Source organism: Protopterus annectens, chromosome 16.part0 (genome assembly GCF_019279795.1).
Source record: "Protopterus annectens isolate FY-2018-M chromosome 16.part0, PAN1.0, whole genome shotgun sequence".
Classification (NCBI taxonomy): Eukaryota; Metazoa; Chordata; order Ceratodontiformes; family Protopteridae; genus Protopterus; species Protopterus annectens.
The window spans coordinates 69,817,476-69,840,181 of NC_056750.1; the positions used below are offsets into that span (position 1 = coordinate 69,817,476).

Consider the following 22,706-nt stretch of genomic DNA (forward strand, 5'->3'; position numbering starts at 1 on the left):
GGTCGAAAATGGAATATAGCCCCTGCCCCACTGCAGTGCAACCCTGGAGTGAGAATATTAAATAAGGGGGGCTGTGGGGGCACAGTTAGACTTGCCCACAATGCCTCAACAGCCCTGTCATATGGATACCGTCAACAAAGCACATGACTCTGGCAAACTAGTATCTGCATTATTCATAGACTTGTCAAAACATTTGACATGGTCTTTCACTCCAAACTCTTTGTCCAAGTTTCCAGTATTGGTCTATATTTCCCCTCAGTTCCAGTATTGGTCTATATTTCCCCTCAGTTCCAGTATTGGTCTATTATTTCCCCTCAGTTCCAGTATTGGTCTATATTTCCCCTCAGTTCCAGTATTGGTTTATATTTCCCCTCAGTTCAGTGTTTCTCTAGCTACCTAGTTGACAGGCAGCAAAATGGCAAGACTATGTCCTCTTATCCATAGATGTACCACAAGGTCCCATCCTTGGACAACTACTATTTAATATCTTTATCAACAACTCACATACTGCCTCCTGCGAAGGCACTCTAATTCCATATACAGATGGCCCCATCACCATCTGCTAATCAGATGCACTAACTCACAACTTAAAATGGCAAGACTATCTCCTCTTATCCATAGGTGTACCACAAGGTCCCATCCTTGGACAACTACTATTTTTATATCTTTATCAACAACTCACATACTGCCTCTTGCAAAGGCACTCTAATTCCATATACAGATGGCCCCACCTCCATCTGCTAATCAGACGCACTAACAACATAAAACACAGCAAGCATTCTCATCTAAAGAAACCTGTCTTACCAAGTCTCAACTCCTGCTGAACCCTAAACAAACAAAGCTTCTCCTTTTCATCCACAAAACACACAGCTCCAATAAAACACAATAAAACAAATTTCAAGACTTTTTCTGCAAATAATATTGAAAATGAACTGGTTCAGCATACCAAATTACTAGGCGTCATAATTGATGATAATCGTACATTTATACACCAAATACAAAGTAGTACCAAAAAAACCCACCAAAAACTAGACATCCTATACAGGAACAAAAGTTTCTTCATCACACCTTCCAAAATTACCCTGGTCAAAACCTACCTCTTGCCCTCACTGTTATATGGGGTTCCAATTTTAACAAATTTACAAAGTTCCTTAAAAAACAAACTTGAAAGCTGCTATAAAAACATTGCCAAATTTGCCATAAACTCAATCGACCCATCTAACTCATCAACTCATCACTGTAAAGCCTTATGCTCCCTATGCTGGCTTGAGCTCCCATACATACAACTTGTTACATTATACATCATCCCCAACACTCTCCCCACGCTTGTCCTGCCCTTATCTCATTAATCAACATTTATGTTGAAAATGGATATCTTACATATAAAGATACACATCTCCTCACAATCAATAAACAAAACTAACAAATACCCAGATCTAAGCCTCTGTTCCTGCTCTGTTGAAAAATTATGGAACTTTACTTAGCTATCAAAATTATTTCTAACCTGCACTCCTTCAAATGCTCGTGAAAAGAATACATAACCAAAACATTGATTTGCACCTGCAGTATTCCTGGCTGAAGTACTTGTGTAGCTTAACTACGTCTTTTCTTCCCATCCCTTCCTTTGCACCTGCTCTCATACCTTGTCTCCTTTTCTTCCCATCCCTTCCTTTGCACCTGCTCTCATACCTTGTCTCCCTTTCTTCCCATCCCTTCCTTTGCACCTGCTCTCATACCTTGTCTCCCTTTCTTCCCTTTGCACCTGCTCTCATACCTTGTCTCCCTTTCTTTCCATCCCTTCCTTTACATGTTTGTACAGTGTTTCTGTAAACAATTCTGCACAGGTAACTGTGGCAGGTCTAACTTCATGTTGAGTTTGAGTGGGAAGATTATTAGGTGTGGTAGGGTGCAGAAGTTAGAGGTGTACACATTTTTCTAGAATTTTAGTGGGAAGGGGGACAAAATTGCAATGGGAAGAAAGTCTGCGATGTCTGTGGAGTTGCCTCCCTTAAGTATACGGATAATATATGACATTTTTCATAGGGTAGGCTATGTGATTCAGCTATGACTCTGTTAATCAAGATGTTAACAGGGAATGCTGTTGCCTCTGCGGCAAGCTTTAGGTATTCTGGAGGGAGGTTGTCTGCTGAGGTTGAGCAGGGTTTTAGTTTTTAGAGTATTTTTCTTTGAGATAAAGGAATGGACTGAAAGTTAAAAAGGGAATGGTAGGGTGATTTGGCATTGGCGAGGGGTTCGGTATGTGATTGTGATGTGGGGGATGTGTGAAGGTTATTATTGGGGGATTTATTTGGAAAGGTGAGTTATGGTTTATTGGGTTTACAGATGGGTTGGTATGGATTCTATAAAGTATGTATTAAATTTGGTGGCTTTTTGTTAGGCTGGTATGTTTTGGTATCAATTGGGATTTTTTTACTTCTGGGTTGAGGAGTGATGATATGGAGGGCCCAAATTTCTTAGAGTTGCTTTTATGGTTATGTTGAATGTGGGTGTAGTATAATGTTTTGTCATGTGAAATGTGTCTTTCCGTCTGATTGTGGAGTGTGAATAACTGTAAATTACTGTCATTTTTATTCTTCAGCCAGGCTGTCCATGCTTTGTCTCTGTTTTTCATAAGGATTTTGCTTGAGCCATGGGCAGGGGTATTTTTTAATCTTTTTTGTATGTTGTGGAGCTATTGTAGTGAAAATACTTAGGAAAGTTCCATTTTAATGTGTCCCTGAGTCATCAAGGAGAGGGTTTTCGGATGGACCAGTCAGTAGCTTTCACAGTCAGTGAATACATCTTTGTTGAATTTTTGTAGGTTGCTTATGGTTTTGAACTTGTGTTGTGTGAGTTGAGTGATAGTTCCGTGGGTAAAGGCTGGTAGGTGATCACTTAGGGAGTCTGGGAGTATACAAGAGGAAGGGTAGTTAGTAGGGTTAGAAACTAGTATCCAATTTAAGGTGAATTGTTGGGTATTATTTTTACCACATCTGGTCGGAGTATTAATTAAGTAGAATCACAGAGGTTTATACTTTTAGTTGAGTTATGTGAAGATAGGGTCTGCCAGTCAATGTTGAATTTGCCAAGGGTAATAGTTTCATTTTGTATTGTTTCAGAAATCCAGGAGAAAATATTTTCAGGAAGAAGAATGTTTTGTTCTGGAGGGATATATAAAACAACAATTCAGATTCTCTTGACTGAATTTACTTTTAGGAATGTGATAAGGATTTCTGCTGTACCAAATCTGGGTATTTTTTTTAGCATAAGGGTAATTGTTAGGGTGTTTGGGAAGACTAGGAATATTCCACCAGCTTTTTTATGCCCTCTGTCTATTCTGATAGTGCTGTAACCAGGGGTTAGAATTTCAATGTCTTTCTTCCAGGTTTTAGCCAGGTCTCTAATGGCAAGTATGTCTGTATTATATAGTGTTAACCGAGCATGAAAGGCTGCCAATTTATTGCATATGAGCCTAAAGTTAAAAGTGATAATGTGTTTGTAACTTATAGTTGGGGCCTGGGTTTGAATGAATGTCCTCACACAAATGCATGATATTGAAAGGGTGTCTAGTTATTCTGTGAGGTTTGGAAAATTTGGATATATGTGTTAATTTGAGATTGTACTAGTTGGTATTGAATATTTTGGGGCGGGAATAGAAGAAGATAGGAATACAGCTTAGAGTTTGGGATATCTGAGAGTTTCATGTGGTAGATGGATTGAGTGGCAAGGATGCGGTAGTAGTTGAGGTGTGTTTTTAGTGGTGCATTTGGTGGGGTTGTTATGCTACAGAGGAGGTAAAGGAAGAGAAATGAGAGGCATGAGTATACTAGCATGATTTTGTAGTTAGATCAGATATAGAGAAGACTATAGAGAATATATAAAATGAAAATAGTTATAGGAAGGTAGAGTGTAATTAATTGTCATGAGAGGATCACAGTAGAGGACAGGGGTGTGGCTAATGTGGTAGAAATGAGGTGATGGAGGGGGGGTTAATTAATAGAAAAAGTGGTGGTGGAGGGGGGGGGTTAATTAATAGAAAAAGTGGACTCCAGAGGAAGTGGAGGGAGTGAGGTTGGAGGAGAAGCTACGTAAGGTACAAGTTTTAGAGTATGTGGGGGGGTGAGTGGTATTGGGGGTAGGGAAGGGGAGTGGACTGTGAGGGCTGAACGGAGCAGATGTGGCACCAGCAGTGGATTTTTTCAGCCAAAAACAATCAGTCAGATTGATCAAGAGGTAAGGAAAGTTCTAAATGTAATTAAACTTATTACATCAAAAACAGATTTCCACTTGTGAAGAGTTCCAGAAAATTAGCAAGAATAAACTATAGCAAACAGAGAAAAGCTGTAGGAATGATGAAAATAGGCAAGAAGAAACATGAATTTGTATTAAGTGAATTGCCTTGGGACAAATTAAATTCAATCATGTTTCAAAGTCAAAAGAAATAAAGGTGTTTTCTAGGACTTTGTAGGGGGGTTCCAACTATGTTTGCATGCCAGACTCTGTAACCTAATATTAGGCAGATACTGCTAGTCTTGTTTTTTGTATTTTTGCTTTTGTTTTGACAACTAATTGGAGAATTCTCAAAGCGGATGATGTTAATATGAATAAGCTAAGACTACATCCAATTATTACTTTTCAATGGTATATGAACATTAAAAATTACCTTGAAAAAACATCATGGTTTTGATTTTACATGTAAGAACATACGCTGGATGTCAAAATGTAGTAGATGTTCGAGCTGTCCCTTTATTTATGAGGGGGAATTTATTTATGTTAGTGGGTGCAGGAAATTAAATGTCCAGCATGGTGTAATTGTAGATCTGATAAGGTAGTTTGTCTGGCAAGTTGTAAGCAATGTCCATCTTCTTATATCAGTAAGGCTGAAAGGTCGCTCAAGGACAGAATACATGAGCACCTGAGTAGTACGAATGCTTTGTGAAAGCACATACAGGCTAATGAAGGACATGAATTTACCTTTTTTATTATTTTTATGATGCATTTAGATGGGAGAGGTGGGGCCATGTAAATAGGCCGAGTGGCAGACTAATGCTACCAGTCCTAATGGATTGAATGGTTTTATTTCCATCTCTCTTTTTTTTAAAGTTAAGGGCATTACCTTATTAGGTTTATAAATTGTGCATATTTATTATATTATTATTTATTCTATTTGTGTGGATAGTAACTGTAGTGTATTTTATAGTATAGTTTTATTGAGCTTACTATACGTCTATAATGTTTTTTACCTTTCTTCTTCTTTCAGCTGCTCCCGTTAGGGGTCGCCACAGCGGATCAACTGTTTCCATTTCTTCCTGTCCTCTGCATCTTGCTGTGTCACACCAACCACCTGCATGTCTCACCACATCCATAAACCTTATCTTAGGCCTTCCTCTTTTCCTGTTACCTGGCAGCTTCATCCTTAGCATCTTTTTCCCAATATACTCTGCATCCCTCCTCAGCACATGTCCAAACCCACGTAATCTTGCCTCTCTGGCTTTGTCTCCGAACCTTCCAACCTGGGCTGACCCTCTAATATACTTATTCCTAATCCTGTCCATCCTCGTCACACCCAGTACAAATCTTAACATTTCAACTCTGCCACGTCAAGCTCTGACTCCTGCCTTTTTGTCAATGCCACTGTCTCCAACCCATATAACATAGCTAGTCTCACTACCCTCTTGTGTAGACCTTCCCTTTCACTCTTACTGGTACTCGTCTGTCACAAATCACTCCTGACACACTCTTTTCCACCCACTCCAACCTGCCTGTACTCTCTTCACCTCTCTTCCACACTCACCATTACTCTGAAATGTTGATCACAAAGTATTTAAACTTATCCACATTCGTCATCTTTACTCCATGCATCTTCACCATTCTTCTATCCTCCCTCTCATTCACACACATATATTCTGTCTTAGTCCTGCTGACCTTCATTCCTCTTCTCTGTAGAGCATATTTCCACCTCTCCAGGGTCTCCTCCACCTGTTCCCTACTCTCATTACAGATCACAATGTCATCTGCAAACATCGTAGTCCACGGGGACTCCTGTCTGATCTCGTTTGTCAACCTGTCCATCACCAATGTTTTTTTTACCTTTAAATGGAGTGTATTCATTCAGGAAGTGATGCATTGTAACTTTGCAGACTTTTAAGTTTTTAAACTGTTTAAATGATGGTTACTGTTACTCTGAAGTCCCTTTATGTTTAGGGCATGAAACTGCTTAGTGTGACAATTTTATGTTTTTTTTTTCCTATATTAAAGTTAGTTTTAGTTGCATCATAATTTGTTGTATTTATTTTTATTTTTTGTTATGGCCATTTGTTTAATTGAGTTATTTTACTCTGCTAGTTCCCTTGCATCTGCAATTGTGGTTACTGGCTTGCTGTACGTTTTCAGAGTAATAGGGTTCAGTCCTATACTCGACTTAGTATCTTAATTTAAGACGAATATTATTGATTTAATATCATATGAGTGGAGTCACCCAAGCAGGAAGTGAAAAAAGTAGCTGCAATAACTAGTGCTACATACAAATAAATAGAGAAATCTTGGCTATAAAATCTAATTTATTTTGAGCATGCAGATTAAAACCATTTACCAGAAATTACTAGCAGCAGAATTCGTTACCCAAAATAATCGGTTATGCAGCACGTCAAGCTACTTAATTTAACAGTGCCATTGAGCAAAAACCCTGTATTAAGGTGTCTTACTAGACAACAAACAAAAACTTTTGCTTACTCTGAAGTATTGCATGTCTTGGCATGCACACTAGTAAAGGGAAATGTGAAGGGGGAAGGTTGAGCAGTGGCAGAAGAAAGGAGAGAGGAGTAAGCAATAGCAGAGGGATGCAAACAATGGTGTTCACTGGTTTTGTGGGGATTTTATATGTCACAAAGCATTATGGGAAGGAGTCCGATACAAGAAGAGAGAGAGAGCGGAATTTCAAAAGTTGAAGAGGGGATATTCCACACCAGCAGAGGGTTTTTTCATCCAAAAACAATCAGGATGAGCCAGAGTTAAGGAAGGTTCTAAACATAATTAAACTAAGTATAGCAAAAACTGATTGCTGCTTCTGAAGAGTTCCAGAACATTAGCTTCGAATAAACTGTAGCAAGCACAGAGAAAAGCTGTAGGAATACTAAAAATAAGCAAGAGGAAACAGGAATTTATATCAATTAAATTAATTGCCTTAGGGCAAATGCAATCCAAACATGTTTCAAAGTCAAAAGAAATAGTAGTTTGGGGGGGGGGTCCAACTAGGTGTGCACACTAGACCTGATATTAGGCAGAGACTGCTAGTTTTGCATTTTGTTTTTGCTTTAAGGCAGATGCCACATAACATAGTTTATGTATACATTAAACCAAAAGTTATCATGCTGTACATTGTACTTTTTGATCATAAAATCCTGGACTTGCTTCCTGAGACCATGGTAAGGGCTGCGATGTAAGTTGCAGAAAGAGGTTCATCCAGTACAGTAATTCAGTGGGGACATTTTATCAGGCTAGATTAATTTCTTTGGCGTTGCACTTTGGGACATTATAATCAGAAATATTACAAGTCTTGGAGGGGAAACGTGAAGGGGGAGGGCTTGAGCTGCAGCAGAAGAAAATGAGAGGAATAAGCAATATTAGAGAGAAGCAGGTAAATATAGCTATAACTTCACCACTTACCCCCCACACCCCTGTGAAATCCCTATCTTACCCCCCCCCCCCACAGCTATCAGCAGGGAGCAGGTCCTGGTGGCACTCGCTAAGGTCCAGAAGCAGAGCATTAGGGGGCCCTGACAGTATCCCCAGTTGCCTTCTAAATTGCTTAAAACATGACCGAGCAGGACTTCTTGAAACATTCTTTAACTACAGCCTCAAAACAAGCTATGGTGAATAGAGAGCCACAGTGGTCATCCATCCTCATGAGGGTGGACCATCAACTGACCCTGGAAACTACAGACCTATCAGCCTAACAAGTTTAATATGCAAATTCGCGGAACAAATTATCGTGAAAATGATCAAGAAGGACATTGGCAACCTACAGACACTGGACCCATTCCAATTTGGCTTTAAGGGAAGGTCTTGCCTGATCAACCAGGTTGACTTGTTTGAGAAGGTCACCAAGGTTACGGATGAGGGGACTGATCACACTGCTTACATTGACCAGGCATAGATCTCTACATAACACTCTGGATTGCCAGATGGCTCAGAGATACGACCCAAGAAGTCAAGATCGGTGAGTCCACCTCCAAGAGACTCGCCACAAGCAGGGTACCCCAGGGATCTGTGTTGGGCCCTCTCCTTTTTGGCATCTGCTTCTCAAAACTCAAGGCTAATGTCAAAGGCCTCCGGTTCACCAAGTTCGCAGATGATTAGCACCTGTTATAGATCCCCCCACAACACTGGCATCCTGCAGGAGGGTATAACACACACAAATGACTGGTGCCAAAGCCATAGATTAAAACTCAACATGAAAAAATGTATTATAACGCCCATTGAGAAGCCATCCACCTAAGCTAATTACTTCATTGATAAAACACCCTTAAGTGTTTACCCAGTAGTTAGGGATCTGTGAACATATGTAGACAGTACTGTGGCCTTTGACCAGACAAGTTAGTAAGAAAATCATTCTATGTCGCCCACCTCGTAAGCAAGGGTAGGACATCCACATCCAATGAAGTGATAGTACCACTGTACTCAGCCTTTATCAAACCCATCATTGAGTAAAATGCCCCGTTTGGCATGCTCCTAACCACCCTTAAAGGTTCCTGACCAGGAAAATGTAGGGTACACAGATCACCTTAAGGCCACATGTGGTATGCTGATAGGTTTCTAACACAAAACAGTGTGCATTTGATGTTAGTAAATTGAGCAGCTATAGATAAAACTCTTAGCAGACAGGCACATTTATGAGCTCAGATGTGATTCAAAACAACAGTCAGCTTCAGAATATTGTGATAGCTAAGGAAAGATGTGGGCACAGTTTTGGTAAATCAATCCCTTAAAAAAACTCTTCTTTATTACAGAGCTGTAACTTGACACTTGGGCAAAAGCTTTTAACTTTGACTATTTTCCAAAAGCTTTGCAGTATAACCTCTGGTAAGTCAGTTTCTTCCGTAAGACTGCATTGCAGTGATATCACTTATTTTGTGAGATGCAAGAAGCTGATTTATTTGCATAACAGTCTGGGGTGTAAAATGTATATGAAATGACCTTTGAACTTCTGATGTAACTGCTTTATTCATTTGTTATGACTCCGGTCTTTTTCCAGACATGGTTATTTTTTTTTTTGTCTGTTTATGTATTTACAATGGTAGACCAGAATAATCTGCCTGAACTAAAAGGCAGAGTCTATGGGAGAAAAGATCCATATACAGTTAACATCTGTAGTTACTCTTGTTAAGTGTTAATGCAGGCATACGTGACACAAAAACAGTAACACAAGTGGTGTAAACTTCAGGACAAGAAATAAAGTGCAGACGTCATAAGTAAGGACATTCATTTATATACATACCTTTTTGCATTCGGATAGTGATGTACTGTATTTATTCTGTCATTTTAAAAAGCACTTCGAGATTTTATGAAAAAATTTAGTTTTCAGATCGTGAGAGTAGTAAAATATTATAGTTGCCATGTATCATAAGATGTATTTGTATGTTCATTGGAAAGGGATGTATAGTGAGAAATGGAAAGGAGGTTTGCTGTACGTTATCTTGTAAAGAAGATAGTGCTTAACTAAAGTCGTTGAGCAAATAGGAAGCTAGAGACGGAGAAGTAATAAGAGCTTATTAAAGTAGAGAGTGCAGCGTAGTGTAGGAACAGGGCTTTGGTTACTTGGTCTAACGGTAATGTCAGTAGGATTCAGCTGCTGCATCTTGTGGGGTTGTAACTGAGGTCAGATCAGAAGCATCGGATATTGAAGAGTATAGTCGCACACCTAGTGAGCGGAACCACACTAATAAAATCACTGTAGCAAGGAAAAGGACTTGTGGACCAAAAAACAGAAGACCAGTTAGCATGACTAGCTGCCAGGGGGTGTGAAAGATGTCTTTTGAATGTCTTATCAGAGTGGAATGCAGCACTTCCTAAAGTGGTTACTGGTCTTGAATACTGCATTAGGTGGTTTACAGGACGCAGCCTTTTGGTAGTAACTGATCTAACTTGTTCCACGTGTAAGGCAGTTATAAGGATGCCACAGGGCTCTGTCTTTGGTCTCCTTTTTTTCTACATTTCTTACCTCAGTTTTATTCTACTTCTAGAAAATACTGAGCATCTGCAGTTCGTTTTTATGAGAATTGCATCTGTCTAATCATATACTGAGACGTTAATTTATTATTAGTTCACGTTGTGCTATCCTGGATTCTAAAGACATTTAATATTGGTTTGGAAAGCATTTAGGAACGCAAAGCTGTCCGAAGAGTTACTTGAAGCCTGTCAATATAATCCACATGGATAAATGCTGTTTATAGATAACCAGGATCTGGTTTATGTGTGCAGTGTGATAAAAGACTGAAGCATGTTGCCTTTGTGTATTAGAGAAGTAACTGCAATTTAATTATTTTAACAAGTATTAATGGTTAGTGATAAAATACTAGTGGGGCAGATTAGCAGATATGGGAGTAATATGCTTTTTACTGGTGAAAAGTTAAAATGAAAATAAAAGGTCTGACTGTGAAGCTAGTCTCATCACCAGTGTTAATGACATGAAGAAAGCGTTATGCATTTATGTTAGAAGACAGAGAAACTAATCAAGAATGTAGCATTTTAAAAGCAAAGACAAATGTGTTCTCTGACCTAAGGAAGTACAAATTGTTGCAGACAAGTTTTGATAACAGTTTTAAATTTTTTAGTTGGAATATACTCCCGTGATTATAAGAACCATGTTAACATACATTTCAGAGGATATGATTAGGTCATCTCTAAACAAAATGAAAACTATTCCACCACAGGTTGTGAAAATTTTCCTGAAAGGTTTCTGATTTTGGTCAGTGATCATCTTGTAAATCCTTTATTGATGATCTTTAACAAGTTCCTAACTGTTGTATGTATATATTCTGTAACTGTGGAGAATGTGATAGTAATTCCAGTATACAGGAAAGGGCATCCCCTCAGGTCCTACCAGTTAGATGCTCATACTGAGTAGACTGATGTAGCAAAAACTAATGGAGCTCATTCCAAAGAATTCTGGGTGAACCTTTACTCCGGGACCTCCACTAATATAGATTTGTTAAAAGAAGTTATGCCTACTAAATCTAGTATATTTGTGAAGATTTTGTAGCTGCAGTGAAAGGTAGACTTATGGTATACACAGCTCACCTGGAGTTTGCTAAGGCCTTTAGCAATGAGCCATATAAACATACTGTTAATAAGCTTATTATGTTTGGTGTAAATGGGTACACTTGTTGGTAATCACACAGTGGTTAAGTATCGAAACACACAGGGAGGCCTTTAACTGGACACCACACAAGTGACCAGTGATATTTCAGTACTGGATCTATTAATTTTTGGGATCTAGTTTTCTGATCTAATACTGGGAAAACAGTTCTTGGTTATTTAATAAGCAAATGACTGTAAACTTCATAATATTGTCACATAATTCTGTTAGAAAAGCTCTAGAGACTTTTACATGGAAAATAATTGGTAGAAAATTAAACATTTTCAGACTGACTAGGGAACTGTCAGTATTTTTGTTAGTGTATTGATTCCTAAGGAGGGATATCTATTTGTTTTCAAAGTGATGCATTACCCAGACTTGTTTGAAGTAAAAAAATAGTAAAGTTCACATTATTTTACCACAATTTCACAAAAAAATTCTCATAAGAGTTGAAGAATTAGTTTAGTGATCTAGTTCATACAGAAAAAAATGATGTATATCTGTAGCAGAAGAAATTTCACATTGGAGGAAAGCAGCAAAGCACCCTGAAAACCAGAAATCGTAAGCTTGACAATACATTCTATAACCTAACCTTCGGTCGTGTATCCAAGTGATCAGAAATAGCTTGACAATACATTCTATAACCTAACCTTCGTCGTATCCAAGTGATCAGAAATAGCTTGACAATACATTCTATAACCTAACCTTCGGTCGTGTATCCAAGTGATCAGAAATAGCTTGACAATACATTCTATAACCTAACCTTCGGTCGTGTATCCAAGTGATCAGAAATAGCTTGACAATACATTCTATAACCTAACCTTCGGTCGTGTATCCAAGTGATCAGAAATAGCTTGACAATACATTCTATAACCTAACCTTCGGTCGTGTATCCAAGTGATCAGAAATACTTACTACTCCAGCCAAGTTTCCTTCACCACCTCTACTTCCTGTGATGGGACGCCCTTCTCTGCGTTCATCATTTGAAAGATGGTGCCTTGCTCTTGCCTTGTCATAACCTCTTTATGTCCACATCTGTCCACCCTCTCACTTCCAATTCCATCTTCATTTCCTCCTGTATTCTGTTATTGCTTTCCAACTGCCCTAACAATTGATCTATATCTTATCCCCAAATACTACATATCAGTGTCCTCTAATTTTACATTTGGCACATCCCCTACAGTTCCTTCACCCAACTATTTTAATTCCCTCAGAATATCAAAGTTATATGTCCTTAGAGGCACACTGTGTACAGTGTGTCCTCCTCTGTTATCTAGTCTCCCACAGATGCTCACCTATTCTGCTCTGTACATACATCTTCAGCCTTCCTGTGTCATGGTTACCATAAGAATCATGCAACTTCTTTTCTACCAAATCCTATCCCACATCTGTTCATCAGCTGTCCCTAAACTTGGTTCCTTATTGGCCCTTGCCTTCACTTCCTGTACTTGGTTCCTTATTGGCCCTTGCCTTCACTTCCTGTACTTGGTTCCTTATTGGCCCTTGCCTTCACTTCCTGTACTTGCTTCCTTATTGGCCCTTGCCTTCACTTCCTGTACTTGGTTCCTTATTGGCCCTTGCCTTCACTTCCTGTACTTGGTTCCTTATTGGCCCTTGCCTTCACTTCCTGTACTTGCTTCCTTATTGGCCCTTGCCTTCACTTCCTGTACTTGCTTCCTTATTGGCCCTTGCCTTCACTTCCTGTACTTGGTTCCTTATTGGCCCTTGCCTTCACTTCCTGTAACTGTAACATCCACACTCTCCATCCACATTCTGCCCAGTACTACCTTCTTCTTCTTCACGTAGTCTTGCTTTTGTTCATTGACACCAAACTGGTCTTTCTCCTTAATCGTATGAATTTGTCATCGTCGTCCTGTTGAGTTCAAATGGTTTGAAGTCACTGATGCCCACTGGGGCCAGACGGCTTCCCAACCCTTAGCCTCTGTGAAAAACCTGCTTCAGTGAACTGGCACCACTGCCCTGCTTTGCCCACCATGACCCCCTACATGCATGTCACCTCCAGCTACCCTACAGTTCCTACTCTTCCTCCTGCGGACTTCATTTCCATACTTCTGGTCATATGCCACCCACCTCCCTTATTTTCTCCCCTGTTGCTTCTGTGTTGTGATACATTTCTGATTTTTTTCGCCCTTTTCCTGACCATTGCCTCCAGACCCTTTTCCCTGTTTTGGTGAGTATGGGCTAGTCTCCATCTCTTCCACTTTCCTATGTATCCATTTAATTTTTTTTTTTTCAGGAAGTAGACCCTCCATAGCAATACAAAGTCTACCTTTTACTGTCTCTGATCTATACACCTTCTCACTTGGTGTACCACTCCTCTTTGAATAGACTAGAGACCCCTGTGCTGCCAGAGTTACTGAATTCCCCCCCTTGCTCTGACCATCATCAGTCCCTAGTTTTGCTGTTTGATCACACACACGTGCACTCATTGTTTGAAGGAGTTTCTTTCCTGAGTTCATGCACAAAAATTCCATGTCATGTAGCACTTGCGCTTCTTGCACTGTGGTTCTTTCATCTGTTTTCAGTCCACATCATGTAGCACTCATGCTTCTTGCACTGTAGTTCCTTTATCTGTTTTCAGTCCACATTGCATAGCGCTCGCACTTGCACTGTGGTTCTTTCATTTGTTTTCAGTCCACATCGCGTAGCACACTCACTTCTTGCACTGTGGTTCTTTCATTTGTTTTCAGTCTACATCATGTAGCACTCACGCTTCTTGCACTGTGGTTCTTTCATTTGTTTTCAATCCACATCATATAGCACTCACGCTTCTTGCACTGTGGTTCTTTCATTTGTTTTTCAGTCCACATCAGGTAGCACTCGTGCTTCTTGCACTGTGGTTCTTTCATTTGTTTTCAGTCCACGTCATGTAGCACTTGCACTTCTTGCACTGTAGTTCTTTCATCTGTTTTCAGTCCACATCATGTAGCACTCATGCTTCTTGCACTGTAGTTCCTTTATCTGTTTTCAGTCCACATTGCATAGCGCTCACACTTGCACTGTGGTTCTTTCATTTGTTTTCAGTCCACATCGCGTAGCACACTCACTTCTTGCACTGTGGTTCTTTCATTTGTTTTCAGTCTACATCATGTAGCACTCATGCTTCTTGCACTGTGGTTCTTTCATTTGTTTTCAATCCACATCATATAGCACTCACGCTTCTTGCACTGTGGTTCTTTCATTTGTTTTTCAGTCCACATCAGGTAGCACTCGTGCTTCTTGCACTGTGGTTCTTTCATTTGTTTTCAGTCCACATCATGTAGCACTCGCGCTTCTTGCACTGTGGTTTTTTCATTTGTTTTTCAGTCCACATCAGGTAGCACTCACGCTTCTTGCACTGTAGTTTTCATCTGTTTTTCAGTCCACATCAGTTAGCACTCGTGCTTCTTGCACTGTAGTTCTTTCACTTGTTTTCAGTCCATGTCTACCTTTTGTTTATAGTCCAAATGATCAATTCTTCATTTTTTTTTTAATTGATTTGTCTGGAGAATAAAGTTGGGCTGCTGGTCTTTGCATTGGTTCATGTTCCTTGCAGTCCATTCTTCTTGTTCATCCATAATAGGTGTCTCTCTCCTGTCTTGGTTTCTTTTAGTAAAGTACCACAGCAAGACTTCTATCCAGTCTCTGGAAGGCCCAGTTTTTCCCCTCCAGGTCACCTGACATTTTTGGCAAAAATGCCTTGGAAGGATTTCCGTACAAAGTGCATGTCTTTCTTTTTAACAAGTCTTGCTTAACACGTCACACAGATTAATCAATAATGACCTCCAACTTATTAAATTCATAGTGAAATATCTTTTTGATGACTAGATAAAAGGGTGAATAATGTGGTCCAGAGACTTGGAATTTTAGTGCTGGTTATGTTTTGAGGTGGGGTGGAGGATAGAATAATGTACTACTGAAGGCTGGAGAGACATAAGCACTGAAGGGACTTGTGTCCCTTATTTCATATGTGAAATGAAATTGGATGAGTTTGCCACTTTTTTGTTAATAGTCTGTTTTTGTTAATATGGCACCAAAATATTTGTGTCTGTTGGGAGGAGTAAGTTACTGCTACCTAAATTCAAATGTACTTTAAGGGTTTCTGGTATTTTCCACATTCTCTTCTGTTTTACCGTACAGATGTTATCTTTGTCCATACAGATGTTATCTCTGTCCATACAGATTTTATCTCTGTCCATACAGATTTTATCTCTGCCCATACAGATTTTATCTCTGCCCATACAGATTTTATCTCGGTCCATACAGATTTTATCTTTGTCCATACAGATTTTATCGTAGATTTTATCTTTGTCCATACAGATTTTATCTCTGCCCATACAGATTTTATCTCTGCCCATACAGATTTTATCTCTGCCCATACAGATTTTATCTCTGCCCATACGGATTTTATCTCTGCCCATATGGATTTTATCGTTGCCCATACAGATTTTATCTTTGTCCATACGGATTTTATCTTTGTCCATACGGATTTTATCTTTGTCCATACAGATTTTATCTTTGCCCATACAGATTTTATCTCTGCCTATACAGATTTTATCTCTGTCCATACAGATTTTATCTCTGTCCATACTACAGATTTTATCTTTGCCCATACAGATTTTATCTTTGTCCATACAGATTTTATCTCTGTCCATACAGATTTTATCTTTGTCCATACAGATTTTATCTCTGCCCATACAGATTTTATCTTTGTCCATACAGATTTTATCTCTGCCCATACAGATTTTATCTCTGCCCATACAGATTTTATCTCTGCCCATACAGATTTTATCTTTGTCCATATGGACGCTTTAGTTCCAGTCATTTAGAGTGACCTGTTTTCTCCCTTCTCTCTGATGGTCCAGCTTACCCTCTAGTCAGGGCCCATTCCCGGTTGAAGTGGCACCTGGCTGTCAGCGGCTGAAGCACTGCATAAGTCTGATCCAGTGGTTGTGATGGCCTTGGATGGCCTGGGTTTTTCTGCTTAACGTTACCAATAGTCAGGACCCCCACAGCACCAGCTGCATGTGCACTTCCAAGCGTGCTTTAACCCTGGCTACAGAATGCAGACATGCTGCTTGGCATGCACTTGTCCCCAGCACTTCACGTGCACTTCAAGCGTGCATTAACCCTGGCTACAGAATGCAGACATGCTGCTTGGCATGCACTTGTCCCCAGCACTTCATGTGCACTTCCAAGCGTGCATTAACCCTGGCTGCAGAATGCAGACATGCTGCTTGGCATGCACTTGTCCCCAGCACTTCATGTGCACTTCCAAGCGTGCATTAACCCTGGCTACAGAATGCAGACATGCTGCTTGGCATGCACTTGTCCCCAGCACTTCATGCTGCTCTGCTGCAATACCAAGTCTCTGTTGGACGCTGGCTGGTACTTCCTTCCTTTCTCCAGGATTGGAAGACTAAATACAATCACAAACCTGGCACCTAGCTTATGAGTTCATACTGCTTTGGTTCCTTTTGATCTGTTAAATTTTGAATAGTTCTTCAACTTCATCTGTAGTACTTTTGTTTATTTCCCCACCTAAGCACCAACTTAGCACACCTGTAGTTGCAGCTTAGGCTTCTCCTTGACATTTCATTCCTGTACCTAATCTCCTGTGTCACACCACACACAGTTGTTGTTCTTACCCAGAATGTGCAAGTTATTTGTAGAATGTGGTTGGGTGTATGTAGACCATTGCTGTCTTGAATGAGAAGATACTACAAGACTGGTTAACCTCACAGTAGAGTGAATTAAGTTTCTGTGCTAACATCCTGTAGACCTGGGTTTGATTCTTCCTGCCTTCATTTGCAAACTCTTTAGAACTCCTTCAAACTAAATCTCCTTAAGTCACCCCTGTAAAGAAGCATTTATACTTGCCGTATCGTATGTGGTTAAATACTGAAGAATACTTTAATGCATATCTAACAAGTAGGAATAGCTGTATTGCAAAGCTACAAGCCCTCCCTTCCACAAGAACAGAGGTGCTTTTGTTGTGTTTCTACTGGCCATATGTAGAACCCTTTAAGGGTAAATGATAAATCCTTAGGACTATTCCTTAGTGGGATGCTAGCCTAAGACTCAGAGGAACATACCTGATGGGGGGAGGGGGGATAACGTAGCCATAAGTATGCAAAGTGGATTAGCTGTAGTTGATAACTTAAAATGTAGCAAGTAGTAAAAGAACAGTTGCTTCAAGCAGAGCTGTACCAGATCAAGAATGTGACATAACTTTACCTTTTTCCATTATCTGTAGAGTTTAAAGATGAGACATTATCAGATGAACCTCGAAGACCAACCACCTTTCTGTCTCCGGTGTCAAGATCCTTACCTGATGAAGGTCAGCCCGAGTCTGTCAGCTGCCGTGCCCACCGAAGGGAGGGCTCAGGCCCAAACCAGTGTCCAACTTCTCCTTCAGCAGCCGGGGATACACACAGGGATGTGACTGAATTCTCTGAGGAGAACCTGGAACTTGGCTTTGAGGTCAACTCTATGGTGGAAGTGAATGATCCCCCAAGTTTTGGGGTCATACGGTGGATTGGTGAAGTACCTGCACACCAAGAGAAAATTGCTGGTCTGGAACTGGTACAGTGACTTTTTATATGTTTAGTTAACTTAAATGTCATGTTACTATTTTAAGATACAGTTCAAGTGCATGCTGTATTAGTTTATGGCTTGTGTAAGTGAAGCTTAAGCAAAAATCAGTAAAGTGAAATTTGCGGACTAAAAATAGACCCCCCCTAACCCCAGTGTAAGGTTCTTTATCTGTGCAAGCCCTTACAACAGCTGAGATGGTTATATGAAGTATATCCTCAAGGTAAGCTGTAAATAGTGTAAATAGTGACCTAACCAGTTTCAGAAACTGTTAATGCTCAGTTGTAAGCAGTACAAAAACTTGATTGTTTTTCATTATACAAAACGAAACTCAAAGCCACTTGATAAAGGGCAGAGTAATACGAAATAAAAAACTCTTAAGAAAATAAAACTCCAATAACTCCAATCAAGGTGGCTGAAAATGAACTATAAACTTTAATAAAACAAAAAATGTAAAATAAAAGGTAAGCGCTTTCACAGATACTTAATCTGCTTCTTCAGACCATATAAAAACCACTAAAGGAAGATCATTTAAAAATCTAACAACGTCCAATCATTGAAACACATGCAGTCAGCTGACTCATGAATGAATCAACCATTCAAGTGTTCACTATGGGCCAAGCCACCAAAAGTGTAATTTAATGACATAAGGGGCAGGATTTCAACATTGGCTTCAATTAAATTGTCTCTTTTTATCCTTTTGGAAGGTGTGCTTGTAAAAGTAGTATCCAACGTAGCTCATGGCATTCTGTTATATTATTCGGATCTCCACCCTGCAATTTTAGTGAAGTCAGCTCCAGCATAAAAAACTTGAACGAGTGATCACTACCTCATTCCAGTACATGCTTGGCCCATGCATTAGTTACTTTTTATTTATATCCTTTATATGCTCCATGACCCTTTTTTTTAGCGTGTGATTCGTTTTGCCAACATAGAAGGCTTTGCAGACAGTACAGTCTGCATAATAAACCAGATCTTGCTCTTACATTCAGCATAAAAGTCTGTCTGTGTTATAAAACTAGTAGTGGGTTGCAGAAATGAGGTGTTTGTAAGAATTTATTTACATGCTGTACAAGTGTGATATTTAAAGTTCCCTCTCTCAAGTTATTCCGATAGCATAATTGTCACTTAAGGGAAAGGTTATTTTTAAAACAAACCTAGGAGAATCATCAATAATCTTTCTGATGTCAGGGTCAACTTGTGAAATAGATCAATTATTTCTCAAAATATTACATACTATATTCACATCACTCAAACAGGTGAGACAAACCCTATTCTTAAGACGTGTGTCAGCAGAAGTAGTGTCTCCAATATTGTCTTTCCTGAATCTCTCAAAAAAAGTAGGATCTTCTATCACTACCACTCATACGAAGTACCTCATTCATGCAGCGTTCACTCTCATGTAATTTATATCCTCTAGGATCTTCTATCACTACCCCTCATACGAAGTTCTTCATTCATGCAATTTTCAGTCTCATGTAATGTATATCCTCGAGGATCTTCGGTCACTACCCCTCATACGAAGTACCTCATTCATGCAACGTTCAGTCTCATGTAATGTGTACCCTCGAGCTAAAAATTAATTCTTAAGAAGCCCAAAATCTGGAACCAGGTCACCATCATCATCATGTAGCCTCATTATCTACAGGGATTGTCCCTTCATAACATTCCTAGTACTATGACCAGAATGCATACTGGTTCAGTGTAACAGGGTATTCCTCTTACCAAGGTTTCCTGTAGAGGCGAGTGTGGCAATGTCCCAGTGCTCCCTTGTCAACTGTAGCATTGAGGAAGTCTATACTTCCATGAGAAAAGCAGTAACTAAACTTCAAAAAATCAGTTGTCTTGTGTAAAAAGTCAATAAAACTATTCAAGCTCTGTTCTGTTTCTTTCCATACAAGAAATACATCATCCATGAATCGCTTGTAGAACAGGATATTATGTAATACATACTTCTGTTCCCAGCATGCAAGGGCCGATTTAGAATAAGTGTTGGTACATGCCATGCCCATCGCAACTCATGTCTGCTGGATAGAAAAATCATTGTTGAAAACAAAGGTATTATTTTTGAGTACAAGTTAAATTAATTCACTTAGCAAATCGACCTTAATCACTGGCCAGTCAGTACTGTTACCAAGGAATCGCATCACACAATCAATGCCCCAATCACTGAGTATCACTGTAAACAGTGAAGCTACATCTAGTATGACAAAAGCATAGTCGTAGTTTCCATCATATTGATCATACCAAGAAAAAAGGTCCTCCAAGAAAGATGTAGTGTCTTTAAGTACTGTCACTGCCCTATTGAGTGCAGGTCCAAGAGTCTTCTCTATGAAGATTGATAGAAATTCTGTGACCCAAATGTGGCTGGAATAGGATGCATAGGTGGTTGCACAGGCTCCTTATGTACCTTAGGTAAGCCATATAGTATTGGAACAATGGGATGTTCAGTATAAAAATATTCATGTAGTTCCTCACTAATCTGGCCAGTCATAAGCGGGTCATAGACTAACGCATGTACTTTATGTAATGTATGTAATACGGAGTTATTTTTCAAGGTTGTTGGGTAGAAAAGGAGCAGGGGGTCATCAGAGTCATAAATATGCCTGTTTAATTTGATTACAAGCAAGTAATAAGTTATTTATTCATAATTTTAGTTGGGCAATCTCACTGAGACCAGATGCCAGTTTTTCAGAAGTAGTTCAGGAATGTAATGAAGTTGTGTGATTTTTCACCGGTATGTAGACAATTCATGCGGCCTTTTATGGAATTCAGGCTTAACATCTCTGCTTTATAGCTGACTGTTTAACTGCTACAGTACATGCTGTTAGGTGCATTGTGACATCCCTCTTCTGGGCCAGTAATCAAGGAGCCTCCGTCCTCACCACTGACACCGATGAAGGGTGTTCACTTGGAACAAAAATAGACAACACACAGTAGCTGGGGTTAGGTCATTCTGTACCCAACCCCAGCTTTAATTTTATATCCTTTTAAGAAATTCAGGGTAAAATTAGATAATGTCTATACTTGCTTTAATTTAACAGTATAAAGCAGAGTGACTGTGCAAAGTAAGATACCTTTTCTTAAGGTTCACTGATTGGTTTCTAATCCTCTTGCACTTCACAAACAGTGTCTGCAGAGTTCAGTTACCCACTGGCTATCCATCTTCTTCCCTGTAGTCTTTACACCTCCAGCTCTTGTCCTGTATTGGATAGCCTGAGGTATTATAAACCCAGGGTGACAGTTTGTTTCCACAGCAGCTGTTTGTCTGCCTGATGTGCAGTTGTCCACATGTAAGTTCTTGCATGCAAGGTATGCTGTACATTGTGGTTTAATACCCAATTCTTTATTACAATAACTTATACTACTTGTACTGCTGTAAGAACAAAAGCACCCCCGAAAACTAGCAGTCACAGCTCTCACTTGCTTACCATTCCATAGTTTCAGTTCCAAGTCTCACTGATCTTTATTTTTGTTTTTAGCAGCTATTGGGCTGGCTCTGCCTGCTCGGTTTGCCCTTCGGGCTCACTCCACTCCCCTACCCCCTTTCCCATGTTCCAGATTTATACTTGGCAATAACTCTACCCCTCCAATCAACTTTCACCTGCTCACACAATCTTCTTCTGACCGTACCTTCCCCCTCCTCAAAATGCCTCCTCCCCTCCCCAATATCCACCCATAACAGTACCTTCCACACTCCAAAACCTTCCTAAATCCATTTACAAGTATGGCACACACTACATACTCCACTATTCCCAATCTGTTTCTAACTCTTGCCCTTAGCTTACTAATTCTTACTACCACCCCCAAATATACACTTCATCCCACAGCTAGTACTTCTACAACTTCTCCCGTATGCAGTGACAAACCATTAAACAGCTTCCATAATATATCATCCAGCCTACACAAATACCATTTCATTCATTTATCAAAACTAAAAATATTGCCCTGTACCACCATAAATAAAACATCTACCACTACCTAGCAGCCTATAACAAAAAAAAAAAATCTTGCAAAACATTCCCTTAACAGCCAAAACAAAATATCCCTATGTGGTGGCATCCACCTCAACCCAGGACACTCAGGCATAAATACACTCAACCAGTCTCTGTTTTCTAAAGATCTTCTCTTAGCAGCCTTAAACATTCATACTGTCTGTAACAAAATTACAGACGTCCATGCCTGGCAAGCACAAAACACCCCTGACATCCTAGCATTCACCAAAACATGGCTAAAACCCAAAATCCAAGATATTGAAATAACACAGGTTATAACATAACTATGGAAAGACATATGGAAAGACAGAACCAACAAAAAAGGAGGTGGGGTATCCCTAATCTGTGCTGGCTGTATCACAATGCTACCCTTCCAGAAAACACTCCTATCATTTTTGAATGCTGAAATCCTAATAAGAACCCTACAAATTAACAAATCTAAACAGCTATGCATAGTTAGTCTATATATCCACCAGGACAAAATGTCCAATCCCTTGAGGACTTTCTTGCCTGGATGTCAGAAAATACCTACAACAAAACTATTATTGTAGGAGATGTAAACATCAGTTGGCAAGACTTAATAACTGACTCCCCAACAAACAGCATAAACCTGTATAAGCTCACCCAACTCATCACCAAGCCTACCAGAATACTCAGCAGCAATATACCAGGAGCCACCCTCGACTGGATCCTAGTTTCAGACCCACTTAAATACTCAAATCCAAAGACCCTACCCAATATACTCGGTGACCACTTAACCT

At 39.7% G+C, this 22,706-nt stretch overlaps 1 protein-coding gene across 1 annotated transcript in view; it reads left to right on the forward strand.

Moving 5' to 3' along the window:
* LOC122790731 (ubiquitin carboxyl-terminal hydrolase CYLD-like) overlaps positions 1–22,706 on the forward strand; it is an 855,039-nt gene that overhangs the window by 268,799 nt on the left and 563,534 nt on the right. Inside the window, exon 6 of the mRNA XM_044058312.1 lies at positions 17,613–17,941. Coding sequence (XP_043914247.1) covers positions 17,613–17,941 — 329 coding nt within the window. The remainder of the gene's footprint in view (positions 1–17,612; positions 17,942–22,706) is intronic.